Raw genomic sequence first — 20,392 nt, forward strand, 5'->3', positions numbered from 1 at the left:
TCGAGGTTCTACTGTAACATGAAGAGGAATTTAACATTGTTGAATTAAGTGGGAACTCTATATGTTTAGATCAATTGTATTCTTGGTTTCAGATCTTCGGGTCTTATTTACATGTGTATGATCGAGGTTGTTTGAACTAATTAGGAACATAATTTTCCCCTAATAATAGTATAATAATTTTGCCCTAATAATTTTGCCGTCTTTTATCCTTTAAAACAAGCGGGGAAAAACGCATTTTATCCACTAGTGGGGAAAGTAATTTGACCTTGGATGGAGCGTGTTTAAGTAGCTTGACAGATAACAAAACGTAAAACGCTCATGATAATGGTTCGTTCGATATTTAATATCATTAAATAAATGGTTTGAGAATCTAATAAAAAATACCAAATTTAGCTTTATTTAATAATTTTATGTCATAAACCTTAAAATTCCATAAGAAACGTTAGATTTTTTATAATGATGTTAAATATAATTCTGAACGCACAAGTCGATGCAATTTCAAAACGCATCGTTGACATTTCATACGTCAGAACAGAAATGTCAACATTGTCAACAAAATTTTTACTGTTCTTCTCACCGGCTCACGTAAAAATCAGAATTTCTAGTGTTTTCTGTTATAATATCGTAAAAAAATTAGTGATTCCAGTGATGAAGATGATCTAACGCCTGTGGATGTTGCACTTTCCTCGCTATAGTGAGGGGAAAAGTTTTGTGTTACACACGGGTGCAAATGTATTTTACTTCTCGTGTGTAACACTCGCTACGCTCAGGATTCTATTTTAGGACCACTCGCTTCGCTCATGGTTCAACTATAGAATCCTTTCGCTTGCTCGTGTTTCAATTCCACACTCGCGGTTAAAATACAACTTTGCACCCTTGTATAACAAATAACTATTTACCCTCACTAGCTCGGAAAGCCGTCTTTTATCCTTTAAAACAAGCGGGGAAAAACGCATTTTATCCACTAGTGGGGAAAGTAATTTGACCTTGGACGGAGCGTGTTTAAGTAGCTTTTGACAGATAACAAAACGAAAAACGCTCATAATAATGGTTTGTTCGATATTAATTATCATTAAATAAATGGTTTGAGTATTTAATAAAAAATACCAAATTTAGCTTTATTTAATTATTTTAAGTCATAAACCTTCCATAAAAACCTTTGTTCTTTTATAATGATGTTGATCATAATTCTGAACGCACAAGTTGAGTCGATGCAATTTCAAAACGCATCATTGACATTTCATACGTCAGAAATGTCAACATTGTCAACAAAAATTTTACTTAAAAACTTCTTACGTAAAAGTACAGAATTTCCAGAGTTTTTTGTTATAATATCGTAAAAAAATGAGTGATTCTAGTTGATGAAGATGATCTAACGCCTGTGGATGTTGCACTTTCCTCGCTATAGTGAGGGGAAAAGTTTTGTGTTACACACGGGTGCAAATGTATTTTACTTCTCGTGTGTTAAAACACTCGTTACGCTCAGGATTCTATTTTAGAACCACTCGCTTCGCTCGTGGTTCAACTATAGACTCCTTTCGCTTGCTCGTGTTTCAATTGCACACTCGCGGGTAAAATACAACTTTGCACCCTTGTATAACAAATAACTATAAAAAAATACATGCAATTTTAGGTGGCATACGTATCCAAGGTGCCTATCAAAAGGTTCAGATAAATCAATAAGTAAAACTTTAAAACCGTCTGAAATTCATGAATTTATTTCTTAGCTTATGTTCAATGTGTTTTTAAGCGCAACTTTCTGTTAGTTATTTTCCAAGTTAAAATTTTATAAAACAGTTTTGTAGTTTACAATTGCCACTAGACAAGGGGAGACCATAAATAGAACTGTATTGCAACATAAATAATAAAAGATTATGTTATATTGTTTCAGAAGGAGGGCGTGGCGCAGGCGCACGCATTCCGCAGTAAATCGTTCCGCAAGCCGCAGCCCTGCCACTGGTGCCACCAGCCCGTCACCGGGCAAGGCTCCTGCTGTCGAGGTACGAAATTTTTCTGTGTATTTTGTCTTATAGAGGAATCAGAGGTTTAAGGTTTCAAGCTCTCACACCTTCGTTCTTGTTAAGTGATTTACGGAAAATGAAAGTTTTTATTATACTCTACCGTTACTGGAGATCGTTAATTATACAGATACCGACAGCCAAGTATTCCTCTCCAATATTACTTATTCACTTAAATGGGGATGATTATGATCTTGATACCAATTTAATATCGTTTAGTGAGTTCATTATAAGGTTCAAAGGAGATTTATGTAAGCACTCTCGCCGGAGTTCGGATGTAAACTTGTTACAAACTTGCGTTGCCAGTCTGACATTCAAAGGTCATTGACGACAAAATTACTAGAAGCCAAGACGAATGTTTAAATTAAATGTCACGTTTCAAATTCAATTGCTCGTAGATCCTTAGAAATCAACATGCTGTGAAATGTGCGGTAAATATCAAGAGGGAGTGCGTCGCTGCGCTTTATGTTCTATACAACATGAGGATATCACGTATCATTTGTGGTATATTGTACAAAAAAAATCAGCCATATCGTGTCTGGAGGAGCCCAAACTTGGTATGTTTCGAAAATTCTTTTTGTTGTAATTTAAAAAAAATGCCCGACATGTAATGATGTGATATATTTTTAGAATCGCCTCAAAAAGCCCTTTCGTATGATACCACACTCGATAGGTTTTGGTTTTTTTTCCATACAAAAAAAAATGTTTTACCACCCCCCCAGCGAAATTTTTTTAGGAACTGTGGGTCAAAAATTTTGTTTTGACCTCTAGTATGTGTGTGCCAAACGGCTAACCTGTACATCGATTTGCGGTATTTTTATACGAACGGGTTAGACTACCAGAGGAATTCCAAAACATAGCTTCGGACTCTTCGGAGGTATAGTTGTTTACCTGTTTACTGGTTTAGGTAAGGTAAACATTCGAAAACATATACGCTTATTTAAGTAATGTTCTTATAAACGAAATAAATATCATAATATACAAAGGAAAAAAACCGGCCAAGTGCGAGTCGGACTCGCGTTCCAAGGGTTCCGTACATTACACAATTTAAACAATGTATTTTTTACCTCAGCAGCTCGAACAAGCCTACTATCGTCACTCCCTGGAGTGAGGAAAGTGCGACTTTCCTCACTCCAGGGAGTGAAACAATGTAGCTTTTTAATTTAGTGAAGGCCATGAACTTCATACTTTTATTACTTTTTTTTAATGGTACGGTACGGTCTCGTCTCGTATCGTATCCTATCTTATCGTATCGTACATATTATAATATATTTTTTTTCTGTTTATTCTGTGTAATTCGAAATACATTTTAACCTTTAATATGTTCTCACTACTGAGGTGAAAAATTATGAGAGCAAAGTTATTTTACATAAACATAAACACTCGCAAGAAAAACCAACTTTCCTCTCTTGTTGCACAAATAACTATTGTTTGTCTTTCATTTCGCTTAATGAGAGAGTGAGACGCAATAACATTGGACAAAGAAATTGTACAGGTGGAATTAGCAGTAGGAATCGTAGCAACGAAAGCGCTTATTAATGAGGTAACGTCGTTGTCATATTTAAGTACATTAATGTTTTTGTTTCAGTTTGCAAATATGTGTGCCACACGTCCTGCGAAAATAAGGTAAGTTTAGAATATACCTAACGCTTAATTTTTTTGCTGTTTTGGTGACGTTCGGATTCAGGCTGCACCACCATCACTGTAGCAGCATTGCAGCGGCAAATGTCAATTTGCAGCAAACGACATTTGGGGCAGCAATGCAGCCGGCAGTAATGTCGCGCTGTAATACTGCAGCTGTAATGCTGTGCAGTCTGAATCCAAACAGTACCTTTACATTCCAAGTTGGAATATTTGGAATAAGTAAGTAATTTGGATTAGGTCCTCTAAGGCCCACTTGCACCATTCCACTAACCCGGGGTTAACCGGTTAAACCAGAAGTTAATGGTTACCAGTACAATTTGACACTGGGTTAACGGTTTAACCGCTTAACCCCGGGTTAGTTGGATGCTGCAAGTAGGCCTAAGAATTACAAGTATTACAACGATTTGGCCAGTGCTGCCCTCTACCAGTACGGTGAGTAATATAGCTAGTCGCACGGATGCATAGCACGCATGCGCGCTTAAAGCGCTATTTTTTATCTGATAATGCCACTAGATGGCGTAAGCATACCTACACATAGCATATTTCAGCCGCGGCGTCCGGAAGTTTGCTTTACATATAGATAATTCTTTTAATCTTTCCGGAAGCATAAAACTGACTTAAATTTTACGAAATATATACGTTTTACAACGCTTAGATAACATTTACAATCAATACTTATCTTAAGTAACACCGCTAAAGTGACACCGGTTAAAACGTTGTAAAATTACGTCAAAATAATAATAGATAGGTATACAATAATAGGTAGGTATACTCAAACACACCCAGCTTGTCAGTAGAAAAATGAGCGAAATTATTATTTTTTGTGTGGCACAAAGTGGCTGTGCAAGAGTATACATACCTACGTTGTTGTACCTATATACCATAATTAACGTTCACCGTTATGTTATGTGCCCAAGGAAGTAGATGGGTATATTTGGTTATTTCAAAAATCATGTTATTTGGGTTACGGCCGTGGCAATGTTCATGTACCGGTCTATTCTAATACTTCAAACATCATTAGCGACTACTTCCATAATATAAACGTCTTTACTATCAGCAACGATGTCCGTCACGTATTTATCTGTGAAGCGGTCACACAAGCCATTTCGCGGTCGTTTATATGGTCTTTATTTAAATTTATTCACGAAACAGATAATATTCCGGTTCTGCTGTCCATGTTTAGCCAGAGAACATTTGATGACAATCGGCCGGCCAGCGGTTACGCTTCCATTGTGTGCTCGCTAGCGCAAATTTACTAGACCGACTTCATTAAATTGGATCCTAAAAGGATTGTACAATGATCTTCCTAGTCAATTTGTTCATACTGTGAACAATTGGACTGAAGCAATGAGTGAGATCCACTGAGACCAATAGAAATCAAGATAGAATGGGTGGGATGCCTGTTGGGTGGTACCTACGTTGCTGGCAGAGCTGGCAGTAGGAGTAACCCATTCCAATATCTCGTGGACAACTAATATTAACTGAGATTTATCTCTAATCGTGACATGCATATAGCTTATAGTTATTAAACGTGCCTACCTACATAATATATGTGGTACGAGTAAGTTATATTGAATACATTTAATTAAAGATTAGAAATTGTCGATATTATTGATTATTAAAATAACAGTTAATATATATTGTTTTGGCACATGCTCAAGTAAAATATTACTATTTTACTAATTATGTTTATAAAGATATCTATTGTATGTAATTAGAAGTACATACATGTAGCCGATAACTAAGGCGGTTGTCGCACGTCGCTTCTATGTTTGAGCGAGACAACGCTATGTGCGTATTATAATTATAACGACATCCCGCTGGCATATCGGAGTGACGTGCGATATTATTCGCATCCAGTGTGATAACCGCCTAAGATGGTCGTATTGGTAAAGGACTACTATCTAGGTTAAATCATTACCAAACTTGAAACTATACAACAACACCAAGTTATTAAAATAAATGTTTTTCATAATTATCGGCGGAATACTACAATCAAAGCAGTTTGTTGTTCTTATTAACTGTAAAAGAAGTCAAAAAGTTATGGCTCTTAAAGTACATTCGCGCTTCAGACAAATCTCGCTTGAACAATTTATATTTACCTACTTATTCACGAATCTTGATTCCGTTTCCGCACCAACGCAGAAAAAAAAAATACAAAATAGATACTGTATAAAATCAGGTCCATTACAACTATGGTCCAAACCCAAACTCAAATTCCAGTAATATGTATCCTTCCAAAAACATTTTCATGTAAAATGTTGCCAAGATGAAACCATAAAGGCACGCACTGTCAAAAAGTTATTAGATCTCTTGTAGAGCCAAGCTTCTAACTCTGCAAGCCCAGTACTTCACAAACTACACCTTGGTCAAAATATGTGGCTTGGCCGTTTCGCTACCGCCACATGGACGTAAGGTGAATAATTGATTCACTATTCATTATTTTTTATTATACAATTGTTCTTGTAGTAACGAAACGGCCAAGCCAAATAATTTGACTAAGGTGTAGAGTTTGTGAAGTAAGGGCTTGTAGAGTTAGAAACTTGGCTCTCTCAAGGAGATCTGATAACTTTTTGACAGTGCGAGCTTTATGGTTTCGTCTTGGCAACATTTTACATGAAAATGTTTTTGGTGGGATTACACTTTTTTTTGTATGTTGCTTATGACAATCTTCCATCCCCTAATTTAAAGGGTATAGGGGGTATTTTACTATTAAAAATCCTGAAATACGTATCTGGAGGCATCTTTTACACAATCTGCTTTTTACTGATTCCCCATACAAACATCAACCCCCTTTTCCCCCTAACGCTCTTTTCCACCCCCTTACGGGGTGATTTTGGGGTTGAAAACTATTCTATATTCTTCTCCATTACAAAAACTATCTACATACCAAATGTCAACTAAATCGGTTCAGCGGTTATTAATTCCCCATGCAAAATTTCACCCCCCTTTTCACCCCCTTAGGGGCTCAAAATTTTAAGTTTTTGAATTTTTCTGTTGTTTGTGTACTTAGACTATCTTACATACCAAATTTCAGTTTCCTAGGATTTCAGGAAATACCCTACAGGTTTTGATGATCAGTGAGTGAGTAAGTGACGAAATTGTTTTTTTTTATATGAATAAAATCTAAAGTATACGAGCTATGTAATAGAAAAAAATTAACAAGGCCACTAATTACATCATATACCGAGAATTTTGTTTATCTGATATAATCCAAACTGAGGGTTCAAAAAAAACGACCAACCGCTTCGAGAAAAGGTAGGTAGTGCCCTTGCTCTACGCGTATTAGTGGCGTATAAGTATTTTTCAAATTATGTTGAGTATATAATATAGAAAGAGCATAAGTGCATCTAAGCTCCAAAATAAATGTAACGAGTACAAATCATAAATGCTCGTTCGTCTTCTCGTGTCGATGGTTTCAGACTTTCAGACTGTGCGGGACCAAAAGGCAGCGACATTTATCGCCCTGTCCGTCGATATGAATTTAGTATTTAGTTAATTTAGTAACAAATGCTCGTTAAGAATCAACGTTAAAATCTGGGCCATAGTTGTACTTAAGGTTTAACTTAATAGTTACCTGATTTTCGGTAGATATAATGTAAATATGTATAGCGTAACTATAGTTTGTCAAAGGACTGTCTAATTTCAAACATAGACAGAGAGAATCATACTATCTTTGTCTTACACTAGTACTAGCACCCAAGAAACCCAAAGAAACGGATATCGTATTTTTTTTGTTCTGATTTACTGACAATTTGGTTTGACCAACTAGATAGCTAGCTAGACTTGCGTTTTCGTGAATCTGCATCGCTAATAAAACTCGCGAGTTTCGCTTTGACTACTAACTTTTTTCGCTGCAAAAGTTACACCACATAACTAAGACAAAGAGATAATAAAACTTTGATGAACATTTTAGGTTACACTTAGGTTTGCTAATTTTTATTAGGTTCGTCCAAATAATTAATTTTATATTACCTAAAGGAAAAAATGGAAAAAGTTATGCTTCCGGCAGGACTTGAACCCGCAACCTCTGCAATCTGTGCGTTACTCTTAACCATTTTTAGGGTTCCGTATACCCAAAGGTAAAAACGGCACCCTATTAAATACTAAGACTCCGCTGTCCATCTGTCTATCCGTCTGTCACCAGCAGACTGTATCTCATGAACCGTGATAGCTAGACAATTGAAATCTTCACAGATGATGTATTTCTGTTGCCGCTATAACAACAAATACTAAAAACAGAATAAAGTAAATATTTAAGTGGGGCTCCCATACAACAAACTTAATTTTTTTGCCGTTTTTTGCGTAATGGTACGGAACCCTTTGTGCGCGAGTCCGACTCGCACTTGGCCGGTTTTTCTTGGTAGGTATCTGCTTGTTAAAAAATAATGAATTGTTTTAACAGCGTTACAGTAACACTACAAATGTAGGACTAATGTAATTATATTAACAATATAGGTACTATATAAATTGTGAGACATATTTTTAATTGTAATTTTCTACAAACTCTACATTTATAATCTCGGGTATATAAATTATTCTGTACTGCCAGGAAACAGTTGGGCTACTGTTCTGATGTTTAACTATAGGTCTGCTCGTTACTGTACCTATGTAATAAAAGTTAAATGCACAGCTTAACATTATTAAGCGAAGAGCGAGATTGAGTATGCCGCACAAATCGAAGACTAATGATGGCGATATATCACGCGTTATTTTAGGTGCCAAACGAGCTGCCAACCCGCGTCTTATCAGGCACGATCAGCTATACCCAATATTCGGGGTATAAGTAGGTGTTTTGTTCTTTTTTCGCTTGGATTCCATTCGCACACGCGCCGTGCAATGTCCGGAACACCGATGTTTTGCGAGATACATTTTAATTCGATCAAATTGGATTTGTGGGTTGAAGACTCGGGTAATCAAATTGTTTTAAAATACAGCAGGTAATCAACGATTAAGTTAAATATTCGAAGAATAAAAAATATAACTCTCATACGATACGCTTAATAAAATGTAACAGAATGCAATTTATATTTTATACAAGAGGCAATGGTCAATGAGCTCGAGTAAAAAGCCCGCGCTGTGCCGTTATACGCGACTCAATGAATGACGTATTCTACTTGCTAAAACAATTGTGCACACAACACACAAATAGCATGTCAATACTTTTCCCTTCTCTCGGGGCTTCTTATGTTAACAATGTTAATACCCTGCCTTGATGCCATTAGGAGTCCACACAAGTACCTACTTAGTGCGTTCGCAATTTTCCAATAAGGGATTTAAGCTTCATTTTTACCATGTTTGTGTCGTGTGTTGTATGTTCCATCGTAGCGTCAATGTGACTGCGCCGATTTTGATGCATGAAGTTTTTATTCTGTCCGTTTTGTGGCCCGAATAGCAGTGTATAAAAAAACTGTTGATAATGTTCAGTATCATGTTTGGCAAATTTAAAGATTGCTTGTCCAATTATATAGCAGTCTCTCGCTGACCTCTATCAATTGATAATGATGTTTTTAGGGTTCCGTACCCAAAGGGTAAAAACGGGACCCTATTACTAAGACTCCGCTGTCCGTCTGTCCGTCTGTCCGTCCGTCTGTCCGTCTGTCTGTCACCAGGCTGTATCTCATGAAACGTGATAGCTAGACAGTTGAAATTTTCACAGATGATGTATTTCTGCCGCTATAACAACAAATACTAAAAACAGAATAATAATATAAATATTTAAATGGGGCTCCCATACAACAAACGTTGCTGTTTTTTTTTCCGTAATGGAACGGAACCCTTCGTGCGCGAGTCCGACTCGCACTTGGCCGGTTTTTTTAAAAGGCTGTTACCCTAATTTGCTTGACACTTTACCATACACTTACGATTAATTAGTGTTTAAATATGGTTAAGTAGAGAGGAACACAATAATTTGTGGAATGTTCACTTGAATACTTGACTCGTAGAGACAGAAAAGGCTTTCACGGAGTAGGAAGTTGTCGTGAGTGAAACCCGGCGGCGCGGGCGCAATGCAAATGAAGATGCCGGGATGCTGGCCGACATTGTTTATCGAGAATATTCACACATTCTTGCTATATATATTTATATTGGCTTAATCTTGCATAATATGTTTCACGAGTTTGCATAATGTAGAAAACCGAAAGGCCTTTGTAGTTGGATTTACCTACCTAAGTACTTTTACGTAGCTAAGACGAATATGCTGGTCCCCAATTAAATACCCACACGGAGATAATAATTATGAGGTTACAAATGAATAAAAAACTGTTACAGTTTTTAAATGTTGGCAGCGAACCATTTAATAATGAGTTATACCAAGTTCCTACCTACTTCCTAATTCGTCATGAGGTCATGACATGTAAGCATCGCACTGAGCGTGGATTATTAGAGTTCAACGCATCTGAGACGTAGGATGACGAGTGGGCACGTGTTATGTGATCGAAGATCGTTGCACAGCTTCCTGGGAATCTTGAGAGCTGGAGGCGGCGCGGCGGGCAGGATCAGGTGCAACGCACGCGGCGGGTCCCGCGCCGTTAGCGCCGAGCGATGCCGGCGCCACGCCGGGCAGTGCCGCCGCGCGCGCCGACCGGCCCACGCGCACGCGAAAACGCTTTCGCGATACCGATCCAACTATGTCGATCACCAATTTCACATAAAACGCCTTTTAAAGCCAAGAAAGCTACGCCTTTCTATAAATACATTTAACTAGCGCGCGGTCGTGGTCCTGTGGTGTTTACCAATTAGTGGCAAATTTCGCTTACGATTATGAAGGAACACTTATTTTGACCTTAAAACTGAGTAAGTTGAGATAAATGCGTATATTTGAATAATAAACACAAGTTTATGTAATAATCATTTGCTTAGTTAACTATGTAGATAGGTACCTAACCGCCAAAAAGTACAATCGATGTTAACTCTACCTATTATTAAATTAAATTAAAACGGAATTTGTAATGATCCTTTAGTTTTGTTTTGTTTGTCAAGTTATCCAGTTTAATACGAAACCAAGCAATCATGATATTTATTCAAATTAGTCGTTTATCAAAAGACAGTTTTCAAGGTGACAGCGATATTCCCTTATCATCAAAATTGAGGCACGATTATTTACTGGTGCCAAAGTCGATAGTAAGCGATAAGTCGGGGCCACTATTTCTCGTGTGTTTAGTGATCGATAAAACAGCTCCTTCAGGTCACGTAGACGCTAACAGGTGTTAAATCTCCTCGGTTAGTTAACAGATCGTTGGGACAATAAAGAGAAGTGCTTATTGTAGGTTTCGTTTATAACACCATTGCATTACAAGCCCGGTTAAAATGGTTAGCAGAGACAATGTGCGCAATCCACCTGCTAATGATTGTTAAGTGAAGAAAGCTTTACGTAAACTCAGCATAGCTGAGCTCGTGATGTGAATGTTGCAGGTAAATACAGACTCTTGAGCAGGCGTTTAATCCAGGAACCAAACTTGCCTTTCTTCGGACTTTAGTCAGTTGAAAATGTACCATAACGGGCGACTCGGCAGTAGTAGCAGCACCTCTACATCCTCGGGAGGATCGTCGGATCTGCGGGTAAATGATACATTACATTATTTAAGAGGAAAGGGGACGACCGCTTCTCCATACAAACGTAGTCCTCGTTTTCCTCTCTGGAAGTTAACAAACGAAGGGGCATAGCTATTATTGTCGATGTAGGTACATCAAATTGTGTCAAAATATGTTCAATTATGTTAATATCCAGAGAGGAAAATATGGACCACGTTTGTATGAAAAGGCGGTTTTGGGGCGGTCGTCCACTTCTGTTTTAACTACTAATCAAAAGCACATTGAAATCTATAATCTATGTTAGGCACGTTGAAGATAAGATCATAATTTGCTTCTTCATTACCTACCTGACCTACCTTGTTAGGTCTGTGGTATCTTAAAAGGCCTTTTAAATTTTTACATAAATAAATAAATTTGCCACTTGCCAAAAGCAATGTTCAGTTGTTTATGAAGAAAATAAAAAAGTCATAGAGTTAAACCAAGAAAAGTCAGCAACGATTTTGATAGCACACGCAGTGCAAGTGTTATTTTAAACGCCAAACTTCTATGAAATTATGACGTATAAAATAACACTTGCACTGCGTGTGTTATCAAAATCGTTGCAGACTTATCTTGGTCTAACTCTATACTTAATTCTACTATACAAGTAAACCAAGCACCTCAAGTGTGAAATATTGTGTCAGATGACCTCCTTGACATCTATTAAATTCCGTACTTTTACGAACACAGTAAATGTATCGAAACAATGTCAGCATTGATTGTGCGTGCCCTTACGGCGCGGGTCAAAGATTTCTAGACAATGATATAGAAGGGCCGCGAGCGCGGGCTCAGCGTGTGCGTATGCGTACCGGTACGATACCGCGGACCCGCTCGCCTCGACCGCACATGCTCACAGTTCAATACACTAAGCAGTTTGCCCGACGAACAAATAAAATGGCAAGACCACGATTTGACTTTGAAATACGCGGGTCAGGTGACACTTGACACCGGCAGGGTGGATGTTCTCTTGTGTTACATTCTTAGAATTGCGCATCGTAGTTGAAACTAAGGTACCTATATGAGTTGTTTGCTAGATAATTATTAGTTTCACTGTAAGTACCATATATTTCATTTCACACAACCATTGCTATATTTGTGCCATATATTTATGTATGTATGTATGTAGTACCTATACTATACAGACTATACTTAGTACTTAGCTACAAGACATTAAATGTAATATTTCTATATTTTATACAAGGATCTTTTCAGTTTAATTATAATTTAATAAGTAGATAGTGGAACTTTATCACACTTACTAAATATATAAAATCCAAACCGCATCTAGTAATATTGGATGAAACATAGAAGAGCTACTAAAGATACCGCAATTCGCTCCAAAGATGCGTGTGGGGACGGAACGGATCCAAAAATGGCAACAGTGATTCAAGTCTGTAGCATGGAATGTGCTCGCTCCGTCGCCCTTATAGCTCTGACATCTACTACTTAAGTTATTAATTAGCTAACTAGATATAAATCGTATAGATACATAGGTAAGTACTTATTTTCGAATTAAAACTTAGGTGAATATTTCTCACTAAGATAAATATTTGATTAAATTACAGCTCACTAGTCTCACTAGGTTCTGTTTAGTTTTTCTACAACACTAAATAAAATAGCCAATACAATAACATAATTATTTTCATTACGAACCTTAAATATTGTCTTCCGAAGTTACCAAAAAACAGGTAACTTGGTACATGTATAAGTAATATTCGTTTCTCGTCTAAAATTGCACGTTCTAAGATGCACTTATTGCTAAGCCGGGTCTTTCGCGCCTCATTTGACAAGTTCATCAGTGAGATGCAAATTGCAAATTGCAGGTTGTGGGTGATCTGTTCCGGTAGGTGGTCGATATCTTAAATGTCACCTAGTTTCCGGGTAAGTACGTTGCTTTTTGCCGGAGATTTAAGTACGGTGTCGACCGGTCCGGGCGACGCGAAGGCATGCTGACGCTACAAGCTCTACTTTACAGCTATCTACCTAGTTAATTCTATCCCTGGACGTTAACCCTTATCTTGGCATTGTAACACCCTTGATACATGGATCATTTAAAAAATCTAGAAGGCCACTTTATTACCTAACAAAATAATTCTGCTACAAAGATGTCGAGTTACCCTCCTTTATTGTAGTAAAAATAATGCACATAAGTTTCATAGTAAGATAAGACGCTTCGCGCAGTTTTTGGCCAAAAACTGTTACTTTTTAGAGCTTATAACTTCTAAATGAGTCAACAAAAAATTATGAAAAAAATATATATGCATCTTCACTCTATGCACAACAATTGTAACATTTGACTTTTTTCCTGAAATTTGTAGTTTCACCGAAAAAAAAATAACACGACAGGCCGTTTTGCGGCTAACATTGCTTATAACTACTAAACGGCTTAATCGATTAAAATTATTTTTAAACTAACAAAAATGTTTTAAAAGGTTCTACAAATGCAACATAGCTTTTGTTAATCAAAAAATATTTTCTTAAGAAATCGAACGTTTTTCCACATTTCATGCGTATGCAGCCTGAAAATGGCGTGGCCGGCAGTCGTGTGCCAGCTTTGAGACGAGGAGGCTGTGTCGCTCGTCGCTCCGTACCTTCCTTGCACTATGTTCGCTTATGCACAAGCAAAGTGCTATAATATCGGAGTTATTGTGGCCAAAGAATAAATAACTGCAGAGCGCTGATTTGGTTGCGACGCGCATTAGCGAGCGCAACACGGTATTTTGCGGTCTATTACAATGAATGTAATGATAATATCCGTATATATTATACTATAATATACGTATGTTTGAGAAAATTTCATTTGAAATAAATAAATATATGTTTTCTAACCGACATATTATAATGTCATTCAAGTTTTACGTTTTGAATAATGTTCCATTCCATCTCGAAATAATAAATACAAGTCCGTTAACTCTGAGAACGACCTTCGGATTTTAGAAAGATACATCGGGTATCGGCGGTAACACGCGAAGGTGATACTGCTGTTCTGCTTTCTTACTCACAAAAAATTTTAAACTTACCGCAAAAAGTTAAGGATACCTATTGTCTAAATGGAAAATAAGCCCTAATTTAATAACATTATGCTTAATATTCGGTTGATGACTATATTGCGATTAGGCTTTTTGTCATAATCTAAATATAAAATAGATTCAGAATTTGAAATTCGAAAACGAAATTTTAAAACAGAACGTCACACCGTCATTTACTACTTATGGCGGAAATTATATAGTTGATAAAACCAGTCACATATTTCAGTTCATATTTTATAGTAAAATTATAAAATTGGAAAATTTTGATATTATTGTAAGTTTTAAAACTACCTATTCAACATCAGAGTCATTTGTATTAATTATAAATCGGTCACTATAATCGTCTATTTTATTTTCATATATACGGAAGTCTTCTTCACATTTAATTGCGTGTTGACAAACTTTTTTCCAATCTTCTGGACTAATCATATTGACCTTCTCTTGCAGTAGATTCTTTACGCTTGTCAGTCATGTCAACATTACGTTGAGCTACGTATTGTTTTAATTGGGCCCATATATTCTCAATAGGATTAAAGTCTGGGTGGTACGCGGGTAAAGGCAAAACAGAATGACCATGTTCAGCCAGTATTTTATCTATGGAATATTGTATATGTTCGTGTTTGTGTTGCAAAGGAGCCTCGTCTGCCAACAAACCACTGTGTGGTTTGGCAGAAGAACATATGTATTTAGTTGCAAGTAAGATTTGGAATAAACGTTTATTTTTTTATATATTTTTTTTTATATCGTAAATTCGTGGTTTTGTTAAGCTGGGGTCTACTGGAATATCATGTGTTGTCAACCAATCTATCATGTCTTGTTTCCGGGTTTTTCGGTGTATTTGTTGTGATATGGGGCATTATCAACAATTCTAACACTGAATTCGTCGGCAAATTTGGAATAATCTGATTTTTAAGCCATTTTTCATAGTTCTCGCTATTCATCTCTTTGTGATAATCGCCTGTTGTGTCTGTAGATTTATACACAAGCAACGCACCAGGTATAAAACCATTTTCACTGCCGGCGTGAGCTATTATGAGATGTTGTCCTTTGGAAATTGGTTTTTTAATTCCTGCGTTGCTAGTCTGACCAACCTTTGCTACCAACGTGCGACGTGTGTATATACGACTCGTCCATATACACTATATCCCTTCCTTCATTCCTGCTTATTTTATTTTTATCTAAATATTTGGTCCTTTTCAGTCGCACATCATGCTTTTCCATCAAAGTTTTTCGATTATCCCTTGTTTTACAGTACTGAAATCCCATTTTTCGTAGCGTGACTGTAGAACCCTTGAAATTAATAGCTTCTATTAGCTTCAACTGCATTTTTTTCAAATTCGGGAGTTCTTTGAATCTATTATGCAAATCATATACCATCCTCCTGATTACATCGTAATCAAAACTATCCAGATTTAACACAAAGTCCTTTCTCGGTCTCTTTTTCTTTGGCGTTTCAAAGGGCATGGATGGAGGTTTTTGGTCGGCTTCGCTTAATATTTTTCTTAATGTATGTTTTGAAATTCCTGTTGCTTCTATCACCCGGTCTTGAATTTCATTAAAATATTTACAAGTATTTAAAAGTTTCCGCTTCTTTTGAAAAATATTTGTTTACATTATATATGATTTCCCGTGATTGACCATTTACAGAAATAACCTTTTTGAGACGAGTCCCCATTTAGTTGCCAAAAAATATGAAATTAAATATATTGTTTACCTACTAGTTATGGTGGTATTAACTACTCTATATATTTTAAGGCTGAAAAGACGACTGCACTCTTTGGGTGTTGGATTGCAACTAAATCAGTAATAAACTGTAACTTTCTATTACGCGATTACGTCCGATTTTACCCGAAAAACGAATGTCGTTCTAAGAGTTAACGGACTGTAATTGATTAAGCTACCTATTACGTTGTATGTATGTATAGTACCTGTTAAAAAAAATTGTTTTTGTAGTTTAAAAATAATTTTAATCGATTAAGAACTAGCAAAATGGCCTATCGTATTTTTATTTACGGAAAAACTTACTATTAAGCTCGTCACAGACGGAGCGATAATCTGTGGCGCGTATAAAGCGCCAAGTCGAGCTAAAACAAAGAGGCACGGCCGTACAATCCTTTTCTCAAAGCCGCTCAGGCCATTTACAACGTCCTGTAATTTTGTGTTGGCTAAAGCTAGAACCCTGAATTTAGTGACACATATGGCATAATATGGCTTAGATATATCCCCAAGAACATTCCATTTAAACTTGTAGTATAAGAATTATTGCACGTCAAAGTTGCTTACTTTGGTCACTGACACACTCACTCACTCACCAATCATCATAATTCTAAGGTACTTCTAGCAGACCCAGAAGCTGTAAATTTTAATCATAGTAAGTAGTTTTAACTTCTCAAGCCATAAAAACCTAAAAATATTGCAAGATCAGTCACGTTTTAAAGATTTGAGAAATGCATAAGTTACTTTGTAATCCCATATAAATATATGCTACTACAAAGTTACTTTTGCAGTTCCTGTAAATAGTAGGTCAAAGTCTACGATGTACGATGTGAGTATGAAGATGTGTATAGTTATAAAATGTGTATAGTATGAGTATCGTATGGCTATGAGTATGGTAAGGATATGAATATGGTATAGGTATGAGTGCGGGTATGGTGTGGGATGGGTAAGGGTATGAGTATTGTACGAGTTATAGTTTGGTATGGTTGATCATTGATCAACACACAAAACCTAGAAGTGGCATTTTAGAAGAAGGGCAAAAGATAGTATATAAAGAAAATGAAAATATTAGTATTTGGAAACCAGGTGCGGTTTACAAAATCACCAACAATCCACGATCTGTAACAATAAAATACTGTTATGGTAACTTAAGAACTAGGAACTCGTGGTTCATCAAAGTGGACAAAAGTAGAGAGCCTGTCCAACCGCATGTACAGTCGGCTTAGTTCTCAGATCGCTGTTTAGCAGTCACCTGCTACTGACTTGAGTCCTGCTGCAACTCCTGAGCCTGAGATGGAGTCGACGAGTGCTACTGAGGTACCTGCTCCTCCAATGCCTCTTAGAAGATCTAACAGAGATGTAAGACCTCCTAGGCATTTCAACGATTATGTGTGCACTTTTTAATTATTTTTATATTTTATTATTTTACTTAATATTGAAAAGGGAGATGTAGAGTATGTTTAGTTTGTCTTTAACTTTTATGTTCTTGTGTCTATGATTAAACAGATGAATAAATCATTCTTAGACCAATTTAGATATGGTTGTTGGTTATTTGTGCCATTCTCAATCAAAAGGGTACTTATTGTCGGATGTCAATAAGGCGCTATTTCCATATAGCTTCAATTGAAAATCAACCTTATTGACAAGCGACAACGTGGTACCTTTTGGTTGAAAATGTCACAAAATTTAAAATCCTAATATTACAAACATGGCGCCGCAGAAACAACAGATGTCGTTTCATACTGTGTTTTTCACTTATTTATTAGATTCGTATACAGGGTGACCTTAGCCATTGGACAAACCCTGAAATCCCACTTAGGGTTACTTCTCAGGAATGCTCTAACGTTACTATTTTTTTAATAAGAACAAAAAATAAAAAGAATATATTTTCTAACAAAAGTTATTTCCAATAACCGACATCAAAAAGAAACATACTGTATTAAACATTGGCAGTGCTTTTGTCAATTTTTTCGAACATTTCGACATTTGACAATAGTCAAAATCTTATTAGTGTCATAAATAAAAAAGATAATCAAAAAGGTCGAAGAAGGTTTCATACTATGTATGACCTCAGGAGCTACTAACACATATGGGCTGCTCCAAAGTAAAAAAATCGTAATCTGTTAATTTGTTGTTATGATACTTTGTATAGTGGTTCTAAATACCCTAATGCATATGTACATTTCGGCTTTGTCCAATGGCTAGGGACACCCTGTATATTTTCGCAAGATCTGCATTTTGATGCATTTAATACCTCTTAGTGCATAAATATTTACATAGCGGTCGTATTTAAAAACATTTAATATACAGAATCTTCACATGAAACTGTTATGTATCATATTTGATACATTGCCAAGAACTTCAGAAAAGTACATGTCAAAGGGGTTGTATTACATTTAATACTTTGCCAAGTTGTCGTCAAAATAGGTTAACATGATTTTTTTATTTATTTGTGGGGTGTGTGGTTTAACATGTTTCAAATAGTCATATTAGGTATCTCATTATTTAGTCATTGAATTTTGTTTTTTTAAGTAATAGATGATATTTAATTGTATTTTCGTAGACGCTGTAGCCTTATTGTTACGCCATAGACCGTTACGCGGAAAATTATGGCATAAAATGCCCCCTGAGGAAAAAAAATTTTTTCCTCTTAATTTGTTGTTTTCGTTTCCTATTTCACACAATTTTTTGTTGACGTGTTTTTTTAAATCTTCGGGTTAAAAAAAATCTTCCATGTGATCAGGTATTCGTAGATCATTATTATTTATTTTCACGAGTGTAATAGACATCTGTTGCTTCAGATTTCATTTTATTACCAATAAATGATGATTTTTGTTGCATTTCATGTTTTATTAAAATTTACATTTTTCTTCCAAAAAGTAGGTTGTACTTACTTCGGTATAACTTTCCTCGTAGGTCTTTTATACACAAATCACCATAAACCACTGAGTATACGACATTTAAAATTTAAACAGTTATTACCTATAATAATTATAATAAAAAGCTAAGGCAGCTTGTGGCGAGCTGTTGGGGAGTAACGACACCACGGACCCGAGTGCTCCAGAGTCGGTCAGGGTCTCCGTCTCCGGCGTGTCTTCGTCGGTCAGAGTGGAAACCCACGGAGACCCACAGGACTCTCAGCTTTGGCTTGCCTTAATTGGCCGTCCAGAGGAGAGTTGTCAGAGCAATATGCTCCAGGAGTGGAAATGTTAAAGGGCATAACGCCGCGAGTAACTTTGGAGAAAGCGCAGCACTCCTCTCGTCTCGACACCCCTGAGCCGCTCACGCCGCTGTTGCGCCTGGCGGTCTTTACGATGGCGCATCAGATGCCCATCTAACGAGTGGCGAGTCACCGCCTGCCTCGATATATACCAGTGTATAGAATGGTCGGTCAGGTTTCCGGAACTCTTAGTAATAGCCCAATCTTAATTTCCACCCAAATTTAAACCATAGAACGGTAATACTATTAGTTATTCTGTGCCATAGACCTGGACTCTTCTCATTCTTCTATAACAGCTCCCAATGCCTGGTGAAACCGGTTCTAAATGACATCAAAGTTCTCCAAACGGCCTCTACGTGTTGAATCTATATTCCGGCACGCCTTATAAATGACCGGGCTTGAAAACCCGAGAGTTTATAACCGAAATACAAATAATAATAATAATATGCTTTATTGCATACTACAGAAAGAAATAGTCTATATATAAAAAATATACATACCTATATATTATTATACAGGATGGCTAAAAAATAAGTGCATTCCCGTTGCCAGGGAGGTTTTGGGATTATACTGAGTTTACTGAGCAACATTTACTATGGGACCAACCACGAAATCGCGAAAAAAATTTACCCTCCCATAGAAAATGGACCAGCCAAAACGTATTAAACAGCCAACTTTTTTTTGCGATTTGGGGTTGGTCCTATACTATGGATATATGGATTGTTTTTAAATACTATCAGTCAAGGCTTCAGTGGATTCTCTTGGGAATTAGCCATGTGTAAGCAGTAAATTTAATTAGCTTGAATAAAATGTTTTTCAAATTATTTTAAGATAATGGATCGGTCCATTTCAGTTATCATTCATAATCGGCATCATTCAGCAGTATTCTATTTATTGTTAAGCTCTTTTATATTTACGTAAATGTTTATGTTTATGGACAATAACAAACAATATCTGCCCGATCTTTCATTGAATTAATAAACATTTTACTTATTCATCCAAACCGAGAGTCAGGAACGGTAACAATGCAAGGTCGTTTCGCTTGTTGAGGAATTTGGCGAGGCACAGGGTCAATCGATCTGAAAAGAGCGGCGAAGACGAGAGAGCCTTTATACATTTTAAAATCATGAGCGAGTTATATTATAAACAAATGTATAGATACAGCGTTAGTAAGTAAATCTGTACCTAAAGAT

General features: G+C 36.6%; 1 protein-coding gene across 4 annotated transcripts in view; it reads left to right on the forward strand.

Moving 5' to 3' along the window:
- LOC134741042 (tensin-1) overlaps nucleotides 1–20,392 on the forward strand; it is a 173,567-nt gene that overhangs the window by 56,752 nt on the left and 96,423 nt on the right. For 3 of the 4 annotated variants that reach the window (XM_063673781.1, XM_063673784.1, XM_063673783.1), the window contains exons 2-3: nucleotides 1,892–2,000; nucleotides 3,607–3,644. In XM_063673781.1, the coding sequence (XP_063529851.1) occupies nucleotides 1,892–2,000; nucleotides 3,607–3,644 (147 nt within the window). Of the gene's footprint in view, nucleotides 1–1,891; nucleotides 2,001–3,606; nucleotides 3,645–10,321; nucleotides 10,458–10,981; nucleotides 11,223–20,392 lie in introns of those variants that run through there. The other variant, XM_063673785.1, reaches the window with a different exon arrangement.

The sequence above is a fragment of the Cydia strobilella genome, chromosome 4 (genome assembly GCF_947568885.1).
Source record: "Cydia strobilella chromosome 4, ilCydStro3.1, whole genome shotgun sequence".
Taxonomy (NCBI): Eukaryota; Metazoa; Arthropoda; class Insecta; order Lepidoptera; family Tortricidae; genus Cydia; species Cydia strobilella.